Source organism: Nerophis ophidion, linkage group LG16, assembly GCF_033978795.1.
Source record: "Nerophis ophidion isolate RoL-2023_Sa linkage group LG16, RoL_Noph_v1.0, whole genome shotgun sequence".
NCBI classification, from domain to species: Eukaryota; Metazoa; Chordata; class Actinopteri; order Syngnathiformes; family Syngnathidae; genus Nerophis; species Nerophis ophidion.
In genome coordinates, this window is record NC_084626.1 from 45664162 (window position 1) to 45678613 (window position 14452).

General features: G+C 38.0%; 1 protein-coding gene across 2 annotated transcripts in view; it reads left to right on the forward strand.

Moving 5' to 3' along the window:
• LOC133535469 (protein FAM219A-like) overlaps positions 1–14452 on the forward strand; it is a 36935-nt gene that overhangs the window by 21925 nt on the left and 558 nt on the right. Inside the window, exons 5-6 of one of the 2 annotated variants that reach the window (XM_061875329.1) lie at positions 8129–8204; positions 13845–14452. The exon at positions 13845–14452 is cut by the window's right edge and continues 558 nt beyond it. In XM_061875329.1, the coding sequence (XP_061731313.1) occupies positions 8129–8204; positions 13845–14003 (235 nt within the window). In that variant the 3' untranslated portion in view covers positions 14004–14452. The remainder of the gene's footprint in view (positions 1–8128; positions 8205–13844) is intronic. The other variant, XM_061875330.1, reaches the window with a different exon arrangement.

The window sequence follows — 14452 nt, forward strand, 5'->3', positions numbered from 1 at the left end:
AGCTATTGACGCTATTCATTGCCATAGCATGGCCGAAATAGCTGCGTTAGCATCGCCGGTAAAATGTGCGGACCAAACGATCAGGACTTTCGCATCTTTTGACACTGGAGCAACTTAAATCCGTCGATTGGTAAGTGTTTGTTTCGCATTAAATGTGGGTGGAAGGAAACGTAATATAGTTGCAAATGCATCTGCAGGTTATCCATACATCTCTGTGCCATGTCTGCTTTAGCACCGCCGGTAAATAGCATGTTAGCATCGATTAGCGTAGCATGTTAGCATCGATTAGCTGGCAGTCAACATCAACAAAACTCACCTTTGTGATTTCGTTGACTATCGTTGCAAATGCATCTGCAGGTTATCCATACATCTCTGTGCCATGTCTGCCTTAGCATCGCCGGTAAAATGTGGAGACACTCTGGCACATTCAATGGGGGTCTGGCGGCAGACACTTTGGCATCTTGGGGCCAGTGGTGCAACTTGAATCCCTCCCTGTTAGTGTTGTTACACCCTCCGACAACACACCGACGAGGCATGATGTCTCCAAGGTTCCCAAAAATAGTCAGAAAAACGGAAAATAACAGAGCTGAGACCCGGTGTTTGTAATGTGTTGAAAATGAAAATGGTGGGTGTGTTACCTCGGCGACGTCGCATTCTGACATCATCGCTTCCAGCGCGATAAACAGAAAGGCGTTTAATTCGCCAAAATTCACCCATTTAGAGTTCGGAAATCGGTTAAAAAAATAGATGGTCTTTTTTCTGCAACATCAAGGTATATATTGACGCTTACATAGGTCTGCTGATAATGTTCCCCTTTAAGGAAAATAGTTTAAAACCTCTTCAGATCCAAGCTGTTTGTTTACATTTTTTTAAATTAATTTCTGTTTGCTATTTGGGCTTATTGGACCCTAATTAGAATAAAAACTAAGAATCATCCTTTAATATGATGTACTTAGTCCATAATTACACGTTTGTGTACTTCATGTTTAGTGACATGCTAGTTCTTATTTTTACACTTTTTTTTTTTCCAAATTCCATTGTATGTTATAATCTTCTGACACCACCAGATGGCAGTAAAAGTGTCCACATAAGCGACAATAAGACCCCAATTCAGTAGTGTACATCATTTTGGAAATAAGAGCTCAAAGGTGCTGTCCACGTATGTGGACACTAAGCCTTTAGAGCAGGGGTCACCAACCTTTTTGAAACCAAGAGCTACTTTTTGGGTACTGATTAATGCGTAGGGCTACCAGTTTGATACACACTTAAATAAATTGCCAGAAATAGCCAATTTGCTCAATTTACCTTTAACAAATAAATCCATATATATATATATAAAAAAAATGGGTATTTCTGTCTGTCATTCCATCGTACATTTTTTTTCCTTTTACGGAAGGTTTTTTGTAGAGAATAAAAGATGAAAAAATCACTAAACTGAACGGTTTAAAAGAGGAGAAAACACGAAAAAAATTTAAATTAAATTTTGAAACATAGTTTATCTTCAATTTCGACTGAAGAGAAAAACTAGCTAATTTGAATCTTTAAGAATAAAATTAAAAAAAGAATTTATGGAACATCATTAGTAATTTTTTCTGATTAAGGTTAATTTTAAAATTTTGATGACATGTTTTAAATAGGTTAAAATCCAATCTGCACCTTGTTAGAATATATAACAAATTGGACCAAGCTATATTTCTAACAAAGACAAATCATTATTTTTTTCTAGATTTTCCAGAACAAAAATGTTAAAAGAGATTCAAAAGAGTTTGAAATAAGATTTAAATTTGATTCTACAGATTTTTATTTTATTTTAATCATAAGAAATATTTCACAAATATTCTCCGTTGAAAAAACAGAAGCTAAAATAAAGAATTAAATTAAAAGGTTTTTATTATTCTTTACAATAAAAAAAATAAATTTACTTAAACATTGATTTAAATTGTCAGGAAAGAAAAGGTAAAAATGTATGTGTGTCTAAAAATCCTAAAATCATTTTTAAGGTTGTATTTTTTCTCTAAAATTGTCTTTCTGAAAGTTATAAGAAGCAAAGTAAAAAAATAGATGACTTTATTTAAACAAGTGAAGACCAAGTCTTTAAAATATTTTGTTGGATTTTCAAATTCTATTTGAGTTTTGTCTCTTAGAATTAAAAAATGTCGAGCAAAGCGAGACCAGCTTGCTAGTAAATCAATTTTTTTTTTTAAATAGAGGCAGCTCACTGGTAAGTGCTGCTATTTGAGCTATTTTTAGAACATTTCGAGTTAGGGGTACTCCATGTTGTCTGAATTTGATACATTTTTACTTCTTACACCACCGGTGTCAAACTTAAGGGTTGGGGGCCAAATGTCATTTTATGTGGCCCTGTATTGAATGCAATTACATATCTTTAAAACATACATGTAATAGAATAATGCAACAAATATGCTATCTTACATTTCAAACTTTGGTTTAGTTAAAATAAAAATAATAAGAATAAATATCTGCTTTGCTTGTTATTTGCAAGCAAGTCATGCATCAAATTGTGCACTGTAAAAAGATTTTACGGTATAAAAAATGACAGCTCATTTGTCTTGTGATTTATGTATTATTTTGTATCATGAGCTGGTGAATGTTTACTGTATTAACCTGCCTTAGGACTACGGATGAAGATTAGCTTTTAGACTTAGACTTCCTCTTTATTGTCATTCAAATTTGAACTTTACAGTACAGATAAGAACAGAATTTTGTTGCATTAGCTCATGGTAGTGCAGGATAAAAAAGCAATAAGGTGCAGATATAAATAAATAGATTACTGTACAGATAAATATATTGCACTTTTGCATATGCATCCACGTTTATGGATGTATGTTATATTGATTATATATTGTGCTAACTGCGGCATATTTACATTGCCGCTGTATGTTGATGAATATGCATTGTCCTAATTCAAATAAATAAATAAATAAATAAATAAAATAATTACATTTTACTTAAAAAAAAATTTAATTACGCTAATATGCTGTAAAAAACAAAATAAAACAAAAAACGAAGCAGGCGACTGAGCAAACAATTTTTTTTTTTTTACAGTGTATGCAAAAAATATATTAAGTGCATAAGCAATGTATAACAATACTATCATGAGGTAAACCCCTATAAATGTATATTCATAAATGATTAAGCGGCCCTCTGAGGGCAGACATACCTGCCTCGTGGCCCTCAGTCAAAACAAGTTTGACAACCCTGAGTTACAATCATTAAACTTGCCAACCTTGAGACCTCCGATTTTGGGAGGTGGGGGCGTGGTCGAGGGTTGGGCGGGGGGCGTGGTTAAGAGGGGAGGAGTATATTTCCAGGTAGAAAAGTGCAGATTGGATTTTATCTTATTTAAAACATGACATCAAAAATATATATTTATTGCGAGAAATCATTAAGATGATCAGTGTGTCCACAAAGATAAATATCATTAATTATTAATAATAACATAGGGTTAAAGGTAAATTTAGCAAATAGGATATTTCTGGCAATTTATTTAAGTGTGTATCAAACTGGTAGCCCTTCGCATTAATCAGTACCGAAGAAGTAGCTCTTGGTTTCAAAAAGGTTGGTGAGCCCTGCCGTAGATGTTACTGTCACAGTAGATGGCAGTATTGTCCTGTTTAAGAGTGTCAAAACATTGCTGTTTACGGCAGACGTACTGCTTTACGGTAGACGAAAACGTGACTGCTGTTGTTGTGTGTTGTTACTGCGCTGGGAGGACGTTAATGAAACTGCCTAACAATAAACCCACATAAGAAACCAAGAACTCGCCCTCGATCATTCTACAGTTATAACGTCATTGGGCAGGCCCGCTGTTTATATTATAATAATAATAATAATAATAATAATAATAATAATAATAATGGATTAGATTTATATCATGCTTTTCTATTGTTATATACTCAAAGCGCTCACAGAGAAGTGGGAACCCATCATTCATTCACACCTGGTGGTGGTAAGCTACATCAGTAGCCACAGCTGCCCTGGGGTAGACTGACGGAAGTGTGGCTGCCAGTTTGCGCCTACGGCCCCTCCGACCACCACCAATTCATTCATCATTCATTCACCGGTGTGAGTGGCACCGGGGGCAAAGGGTGAAGTGTCCTGCCCAAGGACACAACGGCAGCAACTTTGATGTCCATAGGTGGGAAGCGAACCTGCAACCCTCAGGTTTCTGGCACGGCCGCTCTACCCACTACGCCATGCCGCCCCCTATATTGTGGGAAAGCGGACGTGAAAACAGACTGTCGACACGTCACTCAGGTCCGCATGGAGCTGTAGGGGGCGTGGCCTCCAGCTCCGCCTGAATTTCGGGACATTTTCGGGAGAACATTTGTCCCGGGAGGTTTTCGGGAGAGGCACAGAATTTCGGGAGTCTCCCGGAAAATCCTGGAGGGTTGGCAAGTATGCATTAATGGTAGCTACAGAATATAAGGCAGTACTACTACTTTGATTATGAACAGTATGCATGTCTTTAAAATACAGTATCTGGCAATGTGTGCAAAACTCCTGAGCCGCCACAAGCTTTGTTGTTTTAATGGCTGTTTTTGAGACAAAATTAGGCGAAGAATGCAAAAACGTTTTGTTTTTTTTACCTCAAAACCTTGTAGAAGGTTGGTGCGTTTGCCAAAGAATAGCTCAACAAGATATGGCAAGGGTATGGATGAAAGTGCATATTTCTAACCACACCCCAACTCTATACCCCCAGGATTGTAAATGCATCGTTCATTATTGTCCATGTCTGCTAACTAAGAAATACAGTCTGGTTTTGATTGATTGATTGATACTTTTATTAGTAGATTGCACAGTACAGTACATATTCCGTACAATTGACCACTAAATGGTAACACCCCAATAAGTTTTTCAACTTGTTTAAGTCGGGGTCCACGTTGATCAATTCATGGTACAAATATATACTATAAACATAATACAGTCATCACACAAGTTAATCATCATAGTATATACATTGAAGTATTGACATAATTTACAATCCGGGGGGTGGGTTGAGGAGCTTTGGTTGATATCAGAACTTCAGTCATCAACAATTGCATCAACAGAGAAATGTGGACAATGAAACAGTGTAGGTCTTATTTAGTAGGATATGTACAGCCAGCAGAGAACATAGTGAGTTCACATAGCATAAGAACAAGTATATACATTAGAAGTACATTTGAGTTGTTTATAATCCGGGGAGATGGGATGTGAATGGAGGAGGGTATTAGTAAAGTGTTGAAGTTGCCTGGAGGTGTTGTTTTAGAGCGGTTTTGAAGGCATATAGAGATGCATTTACTTTTACACCTGTTGGGAGTGCATTCCACATTGATGTGGCATAGAAAGAGAATGAGTTAAGACCTTTGTTGGATCGGAATCTGGGTTTAACGTGGTTTGTGGAGCTCCCCCTGGTGTTGTGGTTATGGTGGTAATTTACGTTAAGGAAGTAGTTTGACATGTACTTCGGTATCAAGGAGGTGTAGCGGATTTTATAGACTAGGCTCAGTGCAAGTTGTTTTACTTTGTCCTCCACCCTGAGCCAGCCCACTTTGGAGAAGTGGAGAAGTGGGTTGTATTGAGGTGTGCTCCACTAATTTTATTTCATTTGGTTAACAGCTCAATTTTCTGTCAAGTCTGAGCTTTTTTTAGAAACACTTTACGTTTATATGCCATTACAGCATTACTGAAACAGCAAATGTAGTGATTTGTCGAGGTCTTTGTAGGCTAAATGTAACAGTACTCACTTGGCCTGTTTGGGTAAATGTTGGACTCCGCCAAGGCTGTCTTTTGTCACTGGTTCTATTCATAATTCCTATGAACATCATTTCTAGGCGCATCCAAGACATTAAGAGTGTCCTGTTCAGATCTCATTTATGCTATTTGCAGATGATTTGATCCTGATGTCTTCACTTACTCTTTTGGTTTGCTGTTGGGTGCAAAGCTTGGGATCAGTCTTCACGTCTTGAAATCCTAGATCTACGGTTCTAACCCAGAAAAGGGTGGATAGCAGCCGCCGTGTTGGGAGTGCGTGAGGTCCTTCCCTAGGCGGAGGAGTTCAAGTATCTTGGAATCTTGTTTACGAGTGAGAGAAGGGTGGAGAGTGAGATCGACCGGTGAATTGGTACCAATGATTGTCACACACACACTATATGTGGCTAAATTATTCTCTGCATTTGACTCATCATCCTTATTCACCCCCTGGGAGGTGAGGGGAGCAGTGAGCAGCAGCAGCAGGAATCATTTTTGGTGATTCAACCCCCAATTCCATCCCTTGATGCTGACTGAGTGCCAAGCAGGGAGGTAATGGATCCCATTTTTATAGTCTTTGGTATGACTCGGCCGGGGTTTGAACTCACAACCTACCGATCAGGGCTGACACTCTAACCACTAGTGAATCCTCGTTTGTCCAAAAATAGTTTTCTTTGTGTTTTTTTTTTTACCAAATCTGCCATGATTAGATGATGGATTGATCAGTTATTCATTATTATTATAAAATGTATAGTCCGGGCTCTAATAAATAGGTTTTTTGATCCAGAAAATACTTTTTGCGACTTAATTGATTTACTGTTTGTGTCAAATACTTCTTAAAACAGGGGTGTCCAAACTTTTTCCACTGAGGGCCGCACACGGAAAAATTTAAGCATGCGGGGTCCATTTTGACATTTTTCATTTTCAAACCATAACAAAATATATGGATTTTTTAAAATGTATTTCACCTTTGGGGTCCCAGGGACCATAAAGGGTCATAGTTAGTAAAATGTTAAAAATAAGTAAATGTTTTATTATTATTTCTTATTTAACGCTTACAGTAAATCTCTATATAGACTTGAAAAAAAAAAAAGGTTGTACGGCTTTTCTGTCAAAAACATCTTTGTTTTTTTAATAGTAAAACTGACATATGCAGTATTTAGTAATTAGAGCCCTAAAAGATTAATAATGCAGGACACCATTGATTTGAATTCTTTCTTATTTTTGAGTAATCACAGTAGAAAGATAAATAAAAAACCACTAAATATATTTGGGATCCAAAAGGTGCCTCACTCTTAAAGTGATACATTTTTATTAGGGTTTTATTTTTTTTTTTTCAACACTTACGAGATCAACTTCAGATATATCTGTCGAATTTACGTTTTAACTATTGTTTTGTTGGTTTTATGCTGTTTTGTCAAAGAAAACTTTGTTTTTATATGGCAACTGCAAAATATATGCAATATTTACCACATAAAACATTTTAAAGTGAAATTTTTGAACTAATTGGAAGTTTGAAAATAATTCATTATAACATGGATTTTTTTGTCATTATTTTTTGTTTTAGAGCAGTGGTCCCCAACCACCGGGCCGGTATCGGGCCACAGAAGAATTTTTAATTAAAAAAAATAAGAAATAAAAGTAAAAAAAAATTTTTTTTTTATTAAACCATCATAAAAAACACAACCTACACTTACAAATAGTGCACCAACCACAAAAAACTCACTTTTTCATGACAAAAACGTCCCTTTTTCATGACAAAGAAGAAAGAAAAAAAAAAGGACACCCCCCCCCGGGCCGCGGGGCAAATTATTAAGCGTTGACCGGTCCGCGGATACAAAAAGGTTGGGGACCACTGTTTTAGAGCAATGGCAAATAAATAAAAAAATGAATAATTGATTGATTAAAACATGTAATTAGTAGATCGCACAGTACAGTATATATTCCGTACAATTAACCACTAAATGGTAACACCCCAATAAGTTTTTCAACCTGTTAAAGTCCAGGTTAATCAATTCATGGTAAAGATGGTTTTTACATGGTAAAATAAAGACAAAAGAACAAAAAAAATGACAGCTTTGTGTCAACATTGCAACTTTTTTCATTAGATTTAACCTCATTCCCATATTTTTAATGTCCTTTTTTATTTTTGCAATAGCATTTCCAGAATGAGTTGCAGGCCGGTAAACAATTAGCTGCGTGCCGCAAATAGTCCCCGGGCCACACTTTGGACATCCCTCTTAAAAGACGGAATACAGATTTTGTATTTGAACACGTTTAGAATACAATATCAGTCAAAAGTATTGAAACACCCGAGTATTACGATGCAGTGTGGACATCAGCACCTTCTGAGATGTGTACCTCTGTTTTGCAGTGATGATGACTTCGACATGTCCAGGTACTCGTCATCAGGATACTCCTCAGCCGAGGTGAGATGTCTGAGGGACCAGGTATCTATGCACACATTATATTTCACTTCATGTAGTGTCACCAGACATCAAATCCCATTGTCACGTCAGTCCTCCACCAGGTACACTGATCCTACTAGTTGTCTCCCATTGGGGGCAATTAGGCACGTTTGATTCAGACTTGTTTGTCCTCTGCCACCCTTTTGTGTTTGCAACATGTGTTCAAGTTTTACTAGGAACTTACAGTGTTTTGTGTAGGGGATTGACACCGAAATCCAGTTTCAAAATGTCAACGGTAGTAACGGTAGGACACATACAGAGTCTGACGCTCATCTGAACTTTATCGCCGACATTAACGTATTTTTCGGAGTATAAGTCGCACCTGCCGAAAATGCATAATAAAGAAGGAAAAAACATATATAAGTCGCACTGGAGTATAAGTCGCATTTTTTGAGGAAATGTATTTGATAAAACCCAACACCAAGAATAGACATTTGAAAGGCAATTTAAAATAAATAAAGACTAGTGCACAACAGGCTGCATAAGTGTAGGTTATATGAGGCATAAATAACCAACTGAGAAGGTGCCTGCTATGTTAAAGGGGAACATTATCAGCAGACCTATGTAAGCGTCAATATATACCTTGATGGTGCAGAAAAAAGACCATCTATTTTTGTAAGCGATTTCCGAACTCTAAATGGGTGAATTTTGGCGAATTAAACGCCTTTTTGTTTATCGCGCTGGAAGCGGTGACATCGCCGAGGTAACACACCCACCATTTTCATTTTCAACACATTACAAACACCGGGTCTCAGCTCTGTTATTTTCCGTTTTTTGGACTATTTTTGGGAACCTTGGAGACATCATGCCTCGACGGTGTGTTGTCGGAGGGTGTAACAACACTAACAGGGAGGGATTCAAGTTGCACCACTGGCCCCAAGATGCCAAAGTGTCTGCCGCCAGACCCCCATTGAATGTGCCAGAGTGTCTCCACATTTTACCGGCGATGCTAAGGCAGACATGGCACAGAGATGTATGGATAACCTGCAGATGCATTTGCAACGATAGTCAACGAAATCACAAAGGTGAGTTTTGTTGATTTTTACTGCCAGCTAATCAATGCTAACATGCTACGCTAATCAATGCTAACATGCTATTTACCGGCGATGCTAAAGCAGACATGGCACAGAGATGTATGGATAACCTGCAGATGCATTTGCAACTATATTACGTTTCCTTCCACCCACATTTAATGCGAAACAAACACTTACCAATCGACGGATTTAAGTTGCTCCAGTGTCAAAAGATGCGAAAGTCCTGATCGTTTGGTCCGCACATTTTACCGGCGATGCTAACGCAGCTATTCGACCATGCTATGGCTATGAATAGCGTCAATAGCTATTCGCTCAATAGCTTCAGTTTCTTCTTCAATATTTTCATACTCCAACCAATCTGTTTCAATACATGCGTAATCTGTTGAATCGCTTAAGTTGCTGAAATCCGAGTTTGAATCCGAGCTAATGTCGCTATATCTTGCTGTGGTATTCCCATTGTTTGTTTACATTGGCAGCACTGTGTGACGTCACAGGGAAATGGCCAGTGTCTTCGCAGAGAGCGAAAATAAGGCACTTTAAAGCTTTATTTAGGGATATTCCGAGACCGGTAAAATTTTGCAAAAAACTTCAAAAAATACAACAAGCCACTGGGAACTGATTTTTATTGTTTTTAACCCTTTTGAAATTGTGATAATGTTCCCCTTTAAAGGCCTACTGAAATGAGATGTTCTTATTTAAACGGGGATAGCAGGTCCATTCTATGTGTCATACTTGATCATTTCGCGATATTGCCATATTTTTGCTGAAAGGATTTAGTAGAGAACATCCACGATAAAGTTCGCGACTTTTGGTCGCTAATAAAAAAGCCTTGCCTGTACCGGAAGTAGCAGACGATGTGCGCGTGACGTCACGGGTTCTGGAGCTCCTCACATCTGAACGTTGTGTACAATCATGGCCACCAGCAGTGAGAGCGAATCAGACGGAGAAAGCGACGATTTGCCCATTAATTTGAGCGAGGATGAAAGATTCGTGGATGAGGAAAGTGAGAGTGAAGGACTAAAGAAAAAAAACACTATACAGTGGGAGGGATTCAGATGTTACTAGACAAATTTACTACGATAATTCTAGAAAATCCCTTATCTGCTTATTGTGTTACTAGTGTTTTAGTGAGATTATATGGTCGTACCTGTACAACCTGAACGTAACATGTTATGGTAAGAGTCATTCGAATAACTATAACATATAGAATACATGCTGTAGGTTTACCAAACAATCTGTCACTCCTAATCGCTAAATCCCATGAAATCTTATACGTCCAGTCTCTTACGTGGATGAGCTAAATAATATTTTTTGATATTTTACGGTAATGTGTTAATAATTTCACACATAAGTCGCTCCTGAGTATAAGTCGCACCCCCTGGCCAAACAATGAAAAAACCTGCAACTTATAGTCCGAAAAATAAGGTACTGTATCTAGGGTTGTGCTGATACCAATATTTTGGTACTGGTACCGGTACCAAAATGTATTTTGATACTCTGCGATACTTTTCCAAATAAAGTAAACCACAAAAAACGTCATTATTGGTTTTATTTTAACATAACATCTTATGGTACGTTAAACATAAGTTTCTTATTGCCATTAAAGAACAATTTAGTCCTTGAATAAAATGTTGAACATACTAGACAACTTGTCTTTTCGTAGTACGTAAACAAACAAAGACTCCTAATTAGTCTGCAGTAACATATTGTGTCATTTATACACCTATTTTGTCTACAACTACATTATAAAGGACAAGCTGTAAAAATGGTTTAATAATCTACTTGTTAATTTACTGTTAATATCTGCTAATTTTATGTTTCAAAATGTTTTATCTACACGTCTGTTAAAATGTAATAAACACTTATTGTTCCATTGTTTACATACTTTGCATACATTTTGGCTGATACTACAAAGGATGGTATCAATCCAATACCAAGTACTTACAGGATCATACATTGGTCATAATTAAAGTTCTCCTGCAACCATGGATGTACTTCCTGAGTTTATAAACAATTAAAAAAGACAAAAGATTCTGTGATAATTAAACATAATGTAATCATTGTAGTATCTACGATATATGCTCTTGTACTTGGTATCGTTACAGTCGATGTCTCTGTATATCCACTCTTAGCATTTGCTTACATTAAGGAGCGCTAGCCTGCTGTTAGCAGTGAGCTATTGTATCCTCCTACAGTGTGGAGTGAAGCATGTTTAGCTATTCCTCGTCCTCCAGTGATAATAATACTTGTAAGACACATAATTTATTTGTCACCATGGAGGCGAGGATTAGTGATTTAGAAGTAGCTAAAACCCTGTCGACTGCCAGCTTGCTCACCATGTTTTAAAGCCCCGTTCTTCAGTGTTTATAGCTTCAAGTTTGTTGTTAGTTTTTAAGCTAAAATGCGTTCATTCTCTCTCTCTCCTGTCTCCATGCTGTTTCTGCTTGTAGGTACTTAGTCCGTGCCTGGGCTTTGCGTAACATGCGCCTCTGCTGGTTTTACCAACAATGTCATAAAGTAACGACGGCGCACTGTTTTGTCCGTGTAAAAAAACAAAAAACCCTAACTGTATCGTAACACTGCTGCTAACGCCACTAGTCATAACAACAACACAACACTTCCTCATTACGCACCAATGACGGTTAGGGCGAGCGAGGTTGCATTCACAAACACCCGGAATTATGAGCATCAATAATACAACTCAATTAAGTTGTTTTTTGAAAATTTACTATGTTCTGTGTTTCTGCAATAATTGTGGCAGTTTGTTGTACAAACCCCGTTTCCATATGAGTTGGGAAATTGTGTTTAATGTAAATATAAACAGAATACAATGATTTGCAAATCCTTTTCAACCCATATTCAGTTGAATGCACTTCAAAGACAACATATTTGATGTTCAAACTCCCAATTTTTTTTTTTTTTTCCAAATAGTAATTAACTTAGAATTTCATGGCTGCAACATGTGCCAAAGTAGTTGGGAAAGGGCATGTTCACCACTGTGTTACATCTCCTTTTCTTTTAACAACACTCAATAAACGTTTGGGAACTGAGGAAACTAATTGTTGAAGCTTTGAAAGTGGAATTCTTTCCCATTCTTGTTTTATGTAGAGCTTCAGTCCTTCAACAGTCCGGGGTCTCCGCTGTCTTATTTTACGCTTCATAATGCACCACACATTTTCCATGGGAGACAGGTCTGGACTGCAGGCGGGCCAGCAAAGTACCCGCACTCTTATTTTACAAAACCAGGCTGTTGTAACACGTGCTGAATGTGGCTTGGCATTGTCTTGCTGAAATAAGCAGGGGCGTCCATGAAAAAGCCGGCACTTAGATGACAGCATATGTTGTTCCAAAAGCTGTATGTATGTACCTTTCAGCATTAATGGTGCCTTCACAGATGTGTAAGTTACCCATGCCTTGGGCACTAATGCAACCCTATACCATCACACATGCTGGCTTTTCAACTTTGCGTGGATAACAGTCTGGATGGTTCGCTTCCCCTGATGTCGAATATTTCCAAAAACAATTTGAAATGTGGACTTGGCAGACCACAGAACACTTTTCCACTTTGCATCAGTCCATCTTAGATGATCTCGAGCCCAGAGAAGCCGGCTGCGTTTCTGGATGTTGTTGATAAATGGCTTTCACTTTGCATAGTAGAGCTTTAACTTGCACTTGCAGATGTAGCGACAAACTGTATTTAGTGACAGTGGTTTTCTGAAGTGTTCCTGAGCCCATGTGGTGATATCCTTTAGAGATTGATGTCGGTTTTTGATACAGTGACTATTGAAGGATCAAAGGTCACGGTCATTCAATGTTGGTTTCCGGCCATGCCGCTTACGTGGAGTGATTTCTCCAGATTCTCTGAACCTTTTGATGATATTATGGAGCGTAGATGTTGAAATCCCTAAATTTCTTGCAATTGCACTTTGAGAAAGGTTGTTCTTGAACTGTTTGACTATTTGCTCACGCAGTTGTGGACAAAGGGGTGTACCTCACCCCATCCTTTCTTGTGAAAGACTGAGCATTTTTTGGGAAGCTGTTTTTATAGCCAATCATGGCACCCACCTGTTCCCAATTAGCCTGCACACCTGTGGGATGTTCCAAATAAGTGTTTGATGAGCATTCCTCAACTTTATCAGTATTTATTGCCACCTTTCCCAACTTCTTTGTCACGTGTTGCTGGCATCAAGTTCTAAAGTTAATGATTATTTGCAAAAAAAAAAATGTTTATGAGTTTGAACATCAAATATGTTGTCTTTGTAGCATATTTAACTGAATATGGGTTGAAAAAGATTAGCAAATCATTGTATTCTGTTTATATTTATATCTAACACAATTTCCCAACTCATATGGAAACGGGGTTTGTAGATTCGTTATATTTTTATGTATTACAAAGTTATCATTTAATGCACATACAGTCGCAATCAAAAGTGTACATACACTTGTAAAGAACATCATGTCATGTCTTTCTTGAGTTTGTAGTGATTGGAAAACATACCTGTTGGTCACAAAAAAACCTTCATGAAGTTTGGTTCTAATCAAAATTATTCCCGGTGAACTTACAAAGTCCTGCTTCTCTCTACCACAGCAAATCAACCAGGACCTCAACATCCAGCTCCTGAAGGACGGCTACCGCCTGGACGAGATCCCCGATGACGAAGACCTGGATCTGATCCCCCCTAAGGCCGTCAACCCCACCTGCATGTGCTGCCAAGCCGCCCCCTCCACAGCGTGTCACATCCAGTAGCCTCCTCTTCCCCTTCACAAACATCATATAGAACATCTTCTTTCCGGAACCTTTTCAGTTGAGTGACTGCAAAGAGAAGTGGGGAAACTGTTGAGGTGGAAGAACTCCATTGTCAGGTAGGGAACACCTTGGGGAGAACCAGTGGGTGTTGTGCACCTTCCTCCTATGGTTGGACCTGTGTACCTGACATCTCAAGTGATGGTACCAACATAAGCCTGAAGTGTTTGTTTTTCTCACCATTTTTATGAAGAACAAATAGTAAGTACGGGCAAGGAATAGCAGACCAGGTACGGTGAAAAAGGAATACTATTTCATTGGCTTCTGGTTTATTGATTGGGAAGTGTGCTAGTTCTCTTAGCGTTGTCTTCCTGTGTATATATGTCTGACATGAACATGATGTTTATGTGCTATACCCAGAGAAGTAGGGCTGAGTCATCAAACTAACGATA